The sequence below is a fragment of the Mandrillus leucophaeus genome, unplaced genomic scaffold, assembly GCF_000951045.1.
Source record: "Mandrillus leucophaeus isolate KB7577 unplaced genomic scaffold, Mleu.le_1.0 Scaffold331, whole genome shotgun sequence".
NCBI classification, from domain to species: domain Eukaryota; kingdom Metazoa; phylum Chordata; class Mammalia; order Primates; family Cercopithecidae; genus Mandrillus; species Mandrillus leucophaeus.
The window spans coordinates 2,489,015-2,503,068 of NW_012103488.1; the positions used below are offsets into that span (position 1 = coordinate 2,489,015).

The window sequence follows — 14,054 nt, forward strand, 5'->3', positions numbered from 1 at the left end:
TTGCTTTGTCACCCAGGCTGGAGTACAGTGATGTGATCTTGGCTCACTGCAACCTCTGCTTCCCGGGTTCAGGTGATTCTCATGTCTCAGCCTCCCCCGAATAGCTAGGACTACAGGTGCACTCCACTACACCTGGCTAACTTTTATATTTTTAATGGAGATGGGGTTTCACCGTGTTGGCCAGGCTGGTCTCAAACTTCTGGCCTCGAGTGATCCACCCACCTTGGCCTCCCAAAGTGCTGGGATTACAGGCATGAGCCACTGTGCCCAGCCAGCACCCACTTATTTTTATTTGAAATCAAAGCACATGGTCACTTAAAAATGTGGATGCTTGACTGGGCACGGTAGCTCACGCCTGTAATCCCAACACTTTGAGAGGCTGAGGTGAGCAGATCATGAGGTAGGAGATCAAGACCATCCTGGCTAACACGGTGAAACCCCATCTCTGCTAAAAATAAAAAAAAAAAAAATAGCTGGGCATGGTGGCAGGCGCCTATAGTCCCAGCTACTTGGGAGGCTGAGGCAGGAGAATGGCATGAACCCAGGAGGTGGAGCTTATAGGGAGCCGAGATTGCACCTCTGTACTACAGCCTGGGCAACGGAGCAAGACTCTATCTCAAAAAAAAAAAAAAAAAATGTGGATACTTGGCCAGATGCAATGGCTCACGCCTATAATCCCAGCACTTTGGGAGGCTGTTGGACAGGTCATTTGAGGTCAGGAGTTCAAGACCAGCCTAGCCAACATGGCAAAACGCCGTCTCTACTAAAAATACAAAAATTACCCAGATGTGTTGGCTTGTACCTGTAATCCCAGCTACTCAGGAGGCTAAGGCAGGAGAATCACTTGAACCCAGGAGGCAGAGGTTGCAGTGAACCGAGATCGAGCCACTGCACTCCAGTGTGGACGACAGAGTGAAACTCTATCTCAAAAAATATATATGGATACTTAAGAGTCTTGGAGTGAAGTATATTGTCATTTAGTGTGCTGTTCTGGGCTACTTCATATGGAAATGTTAGTAAAATATTGTTTGATTACTTTTTCAGATAACACTGAAGTTGCATATTTAAAGACACTTACCAAGGAAGATATCATCAAATTCTACAAGGTAAGTCAAATTCATATATTTAGATTTTGACTCGTAAGAAAGTATTGTAGGGCTGGGTATGGTGGCCTACACCTGTAATCCCAGCACTTTGGGAGGCCAAGGCGGAAGGATCACTTAAGGTCAGGAGTTAAAGACGAGCCTGGCCAACATGGTGAAACCCCATTTATACTAAAAATACAAAAATTAGCTGGGCGTGGTGGCATACGCCTATAATCCCAGCTACTCAGGAGGCTGAAGCATGAGAATCGCTTGAACCTGGGAGGCAGAGGTTGCAGTGAGTGGAGATCGCTCCACTGCACTCCAGCCTGGGTGACAGAGCGAAACTGTGCCTCAAAAAAACCAAAACACCTATTGTGTGTGCTATATTGTGTGTTGCTGCTTTGAAGCCATTCAGGCTGGATTTATGAAGGTGTTTTTGTGGATTTAAGTTTTTTGACATAAACACTTAATGACTTTTAGAATAAAGACAGTTTTTATTGAACCAAGTACTGTTTTCCTCTCCCTCTAAACCAAGTTTGCCAAACCTGCAGCCTGTGGGCCACGTGCAGCCCACATTATGAGATGTTTTGCAAAATTTTTTTTTTGTTTTAGCTTATCAGCTATTGTTAGTGTATTTTACATGTGGCCCATGACAATTCTCCCAGTGTGGCCCAAGGAAGTCAAAAGATTGACCCATGCTCTAAACCAAGGACTGTGACAGCCCTTCCTGACTTCCAAATCTACCTTTTTAGGCACGCTTTCAGTTTCTTCTCTCTGTTCTCCACCCTACTCTGCAAAGAATATTGCTGAGCTTGTTTGGTGGGAAGGAAGAACAAAGAAAACAAAAGAACTTGAGAATCAGATTATTTTCCAAGCTCTGACAACTATAAATTGTCTTCACCCATTTAGGTGCCACTATGGCTGCTTTTTAAAATAAATGATTACTCACCTTTGAATCATGGTCAGAGATATAATAAATTTTACATGCTTGTGCTCACTGAGGAAGTTTATCAAAACGAAAGGGAGGCACCACCATTAAAGTCTTTCCAGCAAGCTTTAAGAGATTCACACCAGCTGGGCGCGGTGGCTCACGCCTGTAATCCCAGCACTTTGGGAGGCTGAGTTGGGTGAATCATGAGGTCAGGAGTTCAAGACCAGTGTGGCCAACATAGTGAAACCCTGTATCTACTAAAAATAAAAATAAAAAATCAGCCGAGCGTGGTGGTGGGTGCCTGTAATCCTAGCTACTCAGGAGACTGAGGCAGGAGAATCGCTTGAATCTGGCAGGCAGAGGTTGCAGCGAGCTGAGATCGCACCACTGCACACCAGCCTGGGCGACAGTGCGAGACTCTGTCTCAAAAAAAAAACAAAACAAAGAGGTTCACACCATCTAAATCTTCCCCTCTATAAAAATTCTTAAGAAGGACAGCAAAATTTCCATTAAGTAGGTATATTAATGTGTAATAAGTATGCTAAATGCAAAAATTCAAAATGTATGCTGCAATGGAATTGTACCTAAAGTGTTACATATATTTTTTGTAATATATTGGGGCCTCTAGTTTGTATAAAATACTGTTATGCCTGTTTTTCACAATAAGGAGCAAAATTATACTCTGTGATTACTATAGTACCTTAGAATTGTCCCTTAATGTTCTAGCCATTTCTGGTTTGTCATTAGGTTGTTTGGTCGGGGACTCGTCCCACCCTGTACCCACATCCTTTTAGAGAGATACTCTACTTTACGGTATTTTTTTCTAGGGCTGTATTATAGCTACCAGCACAGGAGTCAGTGCTTACAGTTCTCATTAGAATGACTTTGTGAAGTTAGTGGTACAATGAGGCTTGATCACATTTTTTCCTATACTAGGGTTTTTAATGTTTATGTAATTCACCACTCCTAGTGCTGAGTGAGAGGATAAGGAAAAAGTAACCGTCTTTGACCAAAAGGTGCTGATTAGTTTCTTTGAGGAAAATGGTGATTTTGTATCATCCATGAGTTGGTTACACCTCTCCCCGCAACTCTTCTGCAAAAATATTTAGGCTGTTTGCAAACAAGTATTAACATAGCTGGTATCACTTTAACAATAAGAAAAGGAGATTATAGTTTCAGAATTGAGCAGCAAAAGCTGGTATTTTGAATGCATCTTTTGCAGCAATGAGATTTCACCCATTTTGGCTACGAAAATGAATGGCTAGACAAGGTGTTTTCTTTACGTCATGGCTCCCTTTGCATTGTATAGAGGAAGAGAAGAGTCTCATCTAAATTACTCTTGTTATTCTGCAATAATAGCCTGTCGTCCCAGCTGCTGGGGAGGCTGAGACAGAAAGATCGCTAGAGCCCAGGAGTTCAAGACCAACCTTGGAAACATAGCTAGACCCTGCTTCAAAAAAAAGAGAGAAGGGCTGGGTGCAGTAGCTCATGCCTGTAATCCCAGCACTTTGGGAGGCGGAGGTGGGTGGATCACGAGGTCAGGAGTTCAAGACCAACCTGGCCAACATGGTGAAACCCCGTCTCTACTAAAAATACATAATTAGCCGGGCATGGTGATGCACGCCTTTAATCCCAGCTACTCAGGAGCCTGAGGCAGGAGAATCGCTTGAACCCAGAAGGCAGAGGTTGCAGTGAGCCAAGATTGCACCACTGCACTCCAGCCTAGGCGACAGAGCGAGATTTCGTCTCAAAAACAAACAAACAAAAAAACAAAAAACAGAAAGAGTATAACCAGGCTTCAGCTAAGTTTAGGATAGCATTTCCCTAGCTGTGTTCCATGGTATGCAAGACATTAATAGGGGTACCTAGGAAAAGGATTTCATGATCATACAAGTTTGGGAAAGACGATTCCCATTCTTAGAGAATCACAGAGTGTGTTGGTATTGTGGAAATTGTAAGAAGTCCCACAGTAAAGACTTTAGCCTGCATTTATTTAATTTTGACTAACATTTTCTAAACTGATTTCACCATGCATCCTTTTTTACACAGAACACCTATAAATATCTCCTGGGACTGTAGTGTTCCTTAGAACATATTAATAGTTTGCAAGAAGGTGCAGTTGTTTGTTTTTAGAAAAATGAGGATTTTCCAGAGTTGGTCAGAAAATTGGGAACAATCTGAAACTGGAGAGGGTATTCTGCTGTCTGCTGATGTGGGTAGACAAGCGGGTAATGAAGGTTTGGGTGACAGGAGATGGAGGAGAGATCTTTGAAAGCAAACTTTTTACTCCAGTAAGATGAAGTTCTTAGATGAGGTACTACATGTTAATAGAGGCAGACCTGGGCTGAGCTCCTGGAAAAGAGGCTGGAGAGGTCAGAGCAGGCCTGTGAGAATCTGGGCTGTTTTGCCTGCTGGCGGGGAGTAGAGCCGGGAGCCATGGGCAGGTTTGCGGTGCAACATCAACGGGGCTTCCTTGCACACAGGACCAGGCTTATTAGTAACTGCTCAGTTACTAGTAACTGATTAGCAACTGCTCAGTTACTAGTAACTAAATTAGCAACTGCTCAGTTACTAATAACTAATAGCAGTTATTAGGAAGTAACTGTTGAGTGGATTTGTTTTGGCTGATGATTTCTCCGCTCTAAGGATATGAAACGTTGCTTATGGCTAAGACATCAGAGGAACTTTGTCACAATTTGTACCCCATTAGAAAAGACAGTAAAAGTCTGCTGTTAAGGGAAAGGTTGGGACATACTTCCCCACAGGATCCACCTGCCAACCTAGCACTGCTGACGTTCATGGTAGTAACTAAGGGGAATCCCTCCAAGCAGCATGGTGGAATGGAGAGAGCAAGCAGACTCTAGCTTCTGACACCATCATCTATGAACTGTGTGGCCCATGTAATTCATGTAAGGTGCTGTGTCTTAGAGCCTCTAAAGTAAGAATCATCATGATGCTTAGTTCACAGAGAATTAAGTGAGCTGACATAGGAGAGTGCCTGATACAATGCAGGACTCAGTAATTGTTAGTTTCCTTTCTCTTTTGGTAGATGAACCACAGTTTACAAGCAGAATCTGAGAAGGTTCTTAGAGGAGCAGGCGTTGTGCTTGTCCCTGTCTAAGCTCAGACCATTGTCTCTGTAGACACTAAAGATCACCAGGTACAGCCCTGCACAGCCCAGCCCAGTGAGTACTAAGCTAGGGTGTGAATCCTAGCTCAGGCACTTATCAGCTGTAGGAGTTTGAGCAATTTTTTAATCTCCTTGGATTCAGTTTTCTCATCTATAAAATTGGGTTAAGAATAATTATTTCCTTAGAGTAAGAAAAGGAAAGGGAAAAAAAAAAGAATAATTCTTGCCTGCCTTGCTAAGTATTTGTAGAGCTTAAATAAAATAACATAAGTGAGGAGAAAGAAAGGGAAGTATCTTTTCTTTCTCTTTTCTTTTCTTTTCTTTTCTTTTTTTTTTTTTTTTGAGACAGAGTCTTGCTCTGTCACCCAGGCTAGAGTGCAGTGGCGTGATCTTGGCTCACCGCACATGGCATACTTCGCCTCCTGGTGTCAGGCAATCCTCCCACCTCAGCCTCCCAAGTATCTGGGATTACAAGCATGTACCACCACATCTGGCTAATTGTTGTATTTTTGGTAAAGACAGGGTTTCACTATGTTGGCCAAGCTGGTCTCGAACTCCTGACCTCAAGTGATCCACCTGCCTCGGCCTCCCAAAGTGCTGGGATTACGGGCATGAGCCACCGCACCCGGCCAGAAAGGGAAGCATCTTTTCTATATTTGACTGCGTGATAGCTGAGTCTTCATAGTCATCAGAGAACACCTCAATGTAAGTTCTTTAGTGGAGCAAAAGGGTGACCCTGCTCTTCTTTCTGCCTAGGAAATGTTGGCAGTAGATGCCCCAAGGAGACATAAGGTATCCGTCCATGTTCTTGCCAGGGAAATGGATTCTTGTAAGTATTAAATATTGCCTTTTTAGGCTCATGTTGAGCCATCTGATGGTTGGCCTTTGTCATAGCTACATGCCTTATAGAACACCAGAAAGTAAAAGAGGTAGAGAACGGAAACTGGAGATAATGCCTGCAGATAATAAGGGGAAAAGAGAAATGAGGCAGTGAAGGAGAGAGCCAGTACCAGGTGACAGAATGCTGAGCTAGCCACAGCATCACAGGAAAACACAGAGGCTTGCTGTTGGGATGTCTCCAAAGAGGCTGCATGAACCACTGCATGTGGGGAGTATGGGTAAGCAAGCTAACTTCCCAGTCCTTCTTGCTTCCTGGCTTTTACTAGCCAAAGTTTGTCCTGTGGCCATTAACTCCCCTGGCTTTCTGGGCAGTTTTACTAGGTCCTTCTGGGTGGCCAGAAAGTCACATTAGACCTGGGCACTAAAACTGCTGTGGCCAAAGTTTTATGACCTCAGGAATATCATGAGCCATCATTGGGTGGCTCTGGATAGAAGGCAGGACAGGTACTTAAGGCCTTGGGTAGCAGGCAACCTTGAGAGGATCTGAGAAGCACATGAACGGGGCCAGGTGCAGTGTTTTTAATTAACTGAGTCTGGTTTAGATTTTTTTTAGTTGTTCTTGTGTGATAGTATCAGTAAGTACAAAGGATTAAACCTTTTATTTTCTTATAGGTCCTGTTGTTGGAGAGTTCCCATATCAAAATGATATAAATTTGTCACAAGCACCAGCCTTGCCACAAGTAAGAAATATAAATGTTATGTTAGATTGTACTGACAGAGGACTTTCTATTTAGAAGAAACAGCTTGTTGTTTTGTTGTTGTTGTTGTTGTTATTGTTTTGAGATGAAGTCTCACTCAGTCACCCAGGCTGGAGTGCAGTGGTGCGATCTCAGCTCACTGCAACCTCCACCCCTCGGGTTCAAGCGATTCTCCTGCCTCAGCCTCTTGAGTAGCTGGGATTACAGGCATACGCCACCACGCCCAGCTAGTTTTTGTGTTTTTAGTAGAGGCGGGGTTTCACCATGTTGGCCAGGCTGGTCTTGCACTGCTGACCTCAAGTGATGATCCACCCGCCTCGGCCTCCCAGAGTGCTGGGATTACAGGCACGAGACACCGTGCCCGGCCAGAAGAGGCTTGTTCATCGAGACACTGATGAACTAAAAGTTTCAGGTCACCAGGTGTTGGAGCTTCTACTTTAGTTCTTCCCTGAACATCTAGTCACTCAGCCTCTACCCTTGTCTGCCTTTGCCTCCTGTTGGAACAGTTGTGTTATTTTACAATGTATCATCTCTGGCTACATCTGTTCCCAGCACTGAATATTGGAGAGGACTTCTTAGTCTCTCCCATGTTACCTGCATATTTTAATCATCTAGAAAGATTGACATTCACTTGCAAGAGGAGGAAACTGGCAGTGTAACTAGGCTCTTTGTGGGTGGGCACATCAGCCTCTGCTACTCTGCTGAAGCCTTGATGCTAGGCCTCTAAGTCCCTCGTGAACCAGCCCTTGTTTGCCCAGAGGAAAACCGAAAGGACTAAGGACACTTACCATAGGTTTGTACAGACCAACTCATGACCCTCTGGACCTACTGATCCAGAAGAAAAGGTCAGCAGATTGTGATACATGGGTTATTAAGTTATTAGAACTGAGGTGTGCTCCCAGTGTCCCCCAGAAAAGTCGATGTCCTTATTCTGATGTTTAGGTTAAATACACTAAAAGGAAACTTTTTTCTTTGCAGCCTGAAGTGATTCAGAACATGACCGAATTCAAGCGTGGTTTGCCACTGTTTCCCCTTGTGAAACCACATATTAACTTCATGGCTGCAAAACTCTGAAGATTCCCCACGCGTGGGAAAGTGCAAGTGGATGCATTCCTGAGTCTTCCAGAGCCTAGGAAAATCATCTTGGCCACTTTAATAGTTTCTGATTCATTATTAGAGAAACAAACTGAAAAGTTGTCAAATGTCATTATGTAGAAATATTATAAATCCAAAGTAATTAAATTACAAAATCTTATAGATGTAGAATATTTTTTAAATACATGCCTCTTAAATATTTTAAAATTTTTCTTTTCATTACTGAGAGAAATTTCCCCTATATAACAATGCTTAAAATGAATGATATTCCTGTAGAATCTTCCTTCCCTATTCTGTAAAATAGTCACTTGTCCGAAGAAAGTAAAAGTTAGTTCTTCTCTAAAAGCCTCCTAGGTTGACATAGAAGGCTTCACAACATTTAGAAAGTAATACCTTTTTAAAAATTGATCCTCAAATTTGCTTTCTACTTGATGGTTTCATGTAAATCAGTGGAAAACATTACATTTGGCAGATGATAAAGCAATGTAATCTTTTACTAGTGAAATTGCTGGTTATATAAGGCATGGTTTTAATCTTTTTATAAAATTTGAACATGTTTTTTATTCCAACTAGTAAAATGCTAGAAAACCCTACTTATTTACAATGCTAGAAATACAGACTTACCTTATATCAATTTTGTCCTAAACCGAATTTCTCAGGATTACTGTGGTTTCTTTCATTCTGGTTGAATTATATTGACCTTCTTCTTCATAGTTGGTTTGCAGTGTTCCATGAGTTTTACTTTTCCTCATCAACATATTGCTTTAACACAACATATTTATTTAACACATACAAATAGGGTCAATTTCAGATCCTACTGAGTGTGTAACCTGCTTTTCCAACATCAGCTTTTTGTAACCACCTGTATAACTTTTTATTACAGTGAAATTGCAGTCAGTATGTGAACCAAAATATCTTGCCCCTTTATGAATTTAAAAGGCAGCAAATACAAAGTCACCTTTTTGGAAATATAAAAAATAAAGCCTTGCATTCTTATATAGCAGGTCTTCATAAGACTCTAAAATTCCTTGTTGCTACCAGTCTAATCTTGCCTTAAATGTTGTTATTTTTTTGAATATATAAATATAAACACATACACAGATGATGACTGGAGTGGACTTTTAAAAAAATATTTTTTTCATGAGATACTATTTTAGGTGAAATTGTTACTGTAGATTTAACAGCTGTTTTGAAATATTTACTGTTATTAAAACTTGCTTCAAGAGAAATTGTGAATATATTTCCATATACAAGCACTAGTAACAGTAAGTGGCCCTGTCATCCACTAACTCAGGCACAGTAAAGAATGGCATTTTCAAAGGACATTTTACCTCCCCATATGATTTGATTGGCTAGGACTTTCTTCTGTAGAGTCGTATCTTTTCACATCTTAAGTTTTTACATTTGCCATTTTCCAAATCTCAATTTGGGGCAAGAACGACATAGTCACAACTATGGGCCTGCTTTCAAAAGCGGGGCTCCATTTCTACTGTCAGATCAGTGTGGTGCTGTGACCATGTTTTTATCCCTACTTCCAAGAATCTCCTTGTATGAAGCCTGTCTTTGTCCATCAGAAGGTGTGTGAAATCACTTCCTTCTGGTTTGATGCATTTGTAGACTATGCAGCTTTTCATTAAACTGCAAGTATATACAAGACAGATCTAAAATTAGGCCTGAGTGTTCCAATCCACCACTGTACTAGTAAATAAAAATCCACCTACCTTTTATGTGGAAAATTATGTGCTATTGAGTAACTTTTAGCTCTTTTTAAAAAGTGGGTGAAATTTAAGTGTCTTTTTTTATGAGAATGACACATGAAGAGATCTGAGAGCAATCTCATGTAGTCTTCCATGAACCTGCAATTGTTTAGTATGCGTCAGCATTTTCCAGTTTCCAGGTTGGATCTAGAGCTGCTGTTGATCACTCAGGCATACTAATGGATTCATTTAGATGGGTCCAAGCTGCAGTCCATGAGCAATAACAGACTACCCCATATACTGCAGTTTACTCAGTGCTTAGTAAATGAGATTTGTGGAACTAAGTTATTGGTTACCTGAGGCTTCTTAAGAAAGTCTTCTTTTTTGACCAGTTGATGTGAAAGAGGGAGCATGTGACACAGCCAGTATGGTGGAGTGCTAGGGTTATCCTGTTTACAATAAATTGCCTGAATTTCACCTCTGGAGTCTGCATTTGTATTATTTTTCCAGTTTTAGTGAAATAGTACAGTGGCCAGTTTTCAGCCTACCTCTCAACATCTCAGTTTGACCAGATTTCTTGCTTTCATTGTTCATAATGCAGAAAGCAGTGAATTATATTAACATTTTTAAAGTGTTTCTGAGTAACAATGATTTTTGTCAAATAGAAGACTCAATTTCACAACCTTAAGAATAGATCACTTTTGTAAAACAAGAATCTCAGTATTTGATGTTGGATTCCTTGCTGTGAGTATTGTCACTGACTCCAAACCCAGAAAGATTTGTTCCTACCCTTACAGGGACAAAAATAAAACGGATAGAAAAACAAAAGATTTCTCTCCTCTACAATGAGTCCTTATATCTTCTTGCCACATCTCCAGCTGCAGGTGAGGCAGATATCTTGTTCAATCTCTGTCTTCTTGATCCCTGTCAAAATAATTTTTCTACTCATGTAGTGGCCAGCTGGCTCAGGCAGGCATTTCAAGAGGAAATCTGCTTGTTCCTCACTTTCCAGCCTAGGACAGTGGTCCAGCCCGTGCAGTCAGCATTGTGCTCAGGGATGATGCGGCAGCCCCACACAGAGGTCAAGAGCAACCCCAGGATTTATGAGTTGGGACAGTTGTGCTCTCATTCTCGGGGGACTCAGCTGGTTCCCCTGTTGCTTTTTTGTTTTTTTGTTTCATTTTGTTTTGTTTTTTTGAGACAGTCTCGCTCTGTCAGCCAGGCTAGAGTGCAGTGGTGCGATCTCGGCTCACTGCAACCCCCGCCTCCCAGGTCCCAGCGATTCTCCTGCCTCAGCCTCTGCAGTAGGTAGAATTACCGTGCACACCGCTTTGCTCGGCTACTTTTTTGTATTTTTAGTAGAGATGGGGTTTTGCCATGTTGGCCAGGCTGGTCGCAAATTCCTGACCTCAGATGATCCACCTGCCTTGGCCTCCTAAAGTGCTGGGATTACAGGCATGAGCCACAGGCATGCACCCAGACACTTTTTTAAAGACAGGCTGAAGTGTAGTGGTGTGATCATAGCTCACTGCAGCCTCAAACTCCTGAGCTCATGCAGCCTCCCAAGTAGCTAGGACTACAGATGTGCACCACCACACCAACATTATTTTACTTTTCTTTTTTGTAGAGACAGGGTTTCTCTCTGTCGGCCAGGCTGGTCTTGCACTCCTGGCCTCAAGCAGTCCTCCTGCCTCAGCCTCCCAAAAAACGGAGATTACAGGCATGAGCCACTGTACCCAGCCCACAATCTTTCAACGGGGAGGATAGTGATAAAAATTTTCATCATCCCAGATTTTCAGAGGTGGAAATAGGCTGAGAAAGGCTGAATAGTTTGCACAGGATCATCCAGGAAGCAGATTCAAACCTCCGCTCAGCTCTTTAGAGTGTAGATCTAATTATTCCATGTAGATTTCCTGTAATAATAGCTTCCAAGCCGATGAATGTCCTTGTGAAACAGAAAGACAGTTGCTTTTACATGTGTATATAACTTGACCTTTTTCCCATGTACCATCTTACTTGATCTCTTAACCTTGCCTACTTTGGAGGGCATGAGACCAGATCTCACAGTCATACCCAGTCCACTGTGCCAGACTACTTTGAAACCAGTTATCACCACTGCCTGCAGAATCTCCTTCCCTTCCTTTTGGGGGTTATCCAGGCCTTAAACCAGTGTAAGCTCTTTTTCCTATTGCCCTGGAGTGATAGAGAGTTTCTGGGATCTTTCAAGAAGTTTGGAAGAGGCCAGGCGTGGTGGCTCACACTTGTAATCCCAGCACTTTGGGAGGCTGAGGAGGGTGGATCACTTGAGGTCAGGAGTTCAAGACCAGCCTGGCCAACATGGTGAAACCCCATCTCTGCTAAAAATACAAAGTTAGCCGGGCGTGGTGGCACGTGCCTATACTCCCAGCTACTCGGGAGGCTGCGGCAAGAGAATTGCTTGGACCTGGAAGGCAGAGGTTGCAGTGAGCCGAGATCGTGGCACTGCACTCCAGCCTGGGCAACAGAGTGAGACTCTGTCTGAAAAAAAAAAAAAAAAAAAAAAGTTTGGAAGAGGAGTATGAGGAAGAGTCATGTTCACCTGTGACACCACCACAGAGACAGCCACTGCTTGCATGGTGTTTCCCTGCAGTCTTCTTCCTGTGCATATAGGAAGGGGTCACATACTCAGTGTTGGAACTCTTCCCCTGAGTAGCCTATTTGTACTGAGCATTTTCCATATGATACCCTTGAAAAAAGTATGTCTTTTGTTGTTGTTGTTGTTGTATGTTGTATGTTGTTGGTGGTGGCTCTTTGGTATCATACTGTATTGTTTGTTTATTGAGTCCTCCGGGGGGGTTTTAGGGTGTTTTCAAGTTTTGATCTGTGATAAACTTTCTTGTGCTGAGTATGTGTGTGGTTTTCTTATTATTCCCTTAAATTGCCGGGTTATGGAATGTGAATATGTTATTTAACTTTATATATTGAAAAATGTTTACAGAAAAGTTGTTGAAATAGTCCAGTGAATTCCCAGATACCCTTCACCCTGTATTGACCAATTTTGTTTGTTTCATATCCTGTCCGTTCTCTCTCTTGTGTATGTGTGCTTGCGCGCATATGTGTTTTGCCAAATCATTTGAGAGTAAGTTGCAGATGTTATGACTCCTCACCCCTAAATACTGCATCAAGTGTCTTCTAATAACAAGGTCAGTATGTGATAAGGAATTTTCCCTCACTCAGAGGGAAGTCTGGCCTTTGTCTTCTTTCTCTTTGTTATAGACAACTATATACCAGTAAATCTGACAACTTAGATGAGATGGACACATTCCTTGAAAGACACAAATTGCCAAAACAGACATGAAAAGAAATAGGTGGTTTGAATATTCCCTTACCTGTTAAAGAAATTAAATCATAATTGAAACCCTTCCCATAATGAAACTTCCAGACCCACATGGCTTCACTAATGAATTCTATTCAACATTTAAGGAAGGAATTATGCCAATCTTACATAACATTTTAGAAAACAGGGAAGGCCTTCCCAACTCACTTGACAAGGCCAGTATTACCCCTATTCCAACTCAAAGATATTTCAAGAAAAGAAAGCTCCAAGCCCTTAAAAACAATCCCAAAAGTCCTTAACAAAATATTAGCAATTTGAATCCAGCAGTATATAAAAATGAATTTTTTATACAATTGATTTTCAAATATTACACCAACCTTACATGATGACCAAATGGAATTTTCCCAGGAATTCAAGATTGCTACATTATTTGAAAATTAGGGTTGGGTGCAGTGGCTCGCGCCTGTAATCTCAGCACTTTGGGAGGCCGAGGTGGGTGAATCACAAGGTCAGGAGTTCAAGACTAGCCTGGCCAACATGGTGAAACTCCATCTCTACTAAAAAAATACAAAAATTAGCCGGGCATGGTGTTGTGTGCCTGTAATCCCAGCTAGTTGGGAGGCTGAGACGAGAGAATTGCTTGAACCTGGGAGGCGGAGGTTGCAGTGAGCCAAGATGGCGCCACTGCACTCCAGCCTGGCTGACAGAGCAAGACTCCATCTCAAAAAAAGAAAAGAAAAAAAAAAAGAAAATCAGGCAGGGTCTGATGGCTCACACCTGTCCAGCACTTTGGGAAGCCAAGGCCAGCAGATCACCTGAGGTCAGGAGTTTGAGACCAGCCTGGCCAACGTGGTAAAACCCTGTCTATACTAAAAATTCAAAAATTAGCTGGGCACAGTGGCACACACCAGAAATCCCAGGTACTTGGGAGGCTGAGGCAGGAGAATCGCCTGAACCCAGGAGGTGGAGGTTACAGTGAGCTGAGATCGCACCACTGCACTCCAGCCTGGGCAACAGAGCAAGACTTAGTCTCAGAAAAAAAGAAAAGAAAAAATCAATTAGTGTTATTTACCATGGTAACAGAAATAAGAAAACACATTATGGATTATTTCAATAGATACAATAAGCATTTTACAAAGTTCATGATAAAAGCTTAAAGAGTAGAAGGTAACTTTCTCAATGTAATAAAGGGAATTTACAAA

At 42.1% G+C, this 14,054-nt stretch overlaps 1 protein-coding gene across 4 annotated transcripts in view; it reads left to right on the forward strand.

Annotated features, from left to right (window-relative positions):
• IDE (insulin-degrading enzyme) overlaps positions 1-10,013 on the forward strand; it is a 143,185-nt gene extending 133,172 nt beyond the window's left edge. For all 4 annotated transcript variants that reach the window (XM_011988478.1, XM_011988481.1, XM_011988482.1 and 1 more), the window contains 4 exons: positions 1,045-1,106; positions 5,903-5,975; positions 6,659-6,726; positions 7,723-10,013. In XM_011988478.1, the coding sequence (XP_011843868.1) occupies positions 1,045-1,106; positions 5,903-5,975; positions 6,659-6,726; positions 7,723-7,818 (299 nt within the window). In that variant the 3' untranslated portion in view covers positions 7,819-10,013. The remainder of the gene's footprint in view (positions 1-1,044; positions 1,107-5,902; positions 5,976-6,658; positions 6,727-7,722) is intronic.
• Positions 10,014-14,054: the final 4,041 nt, after the last annotated feature.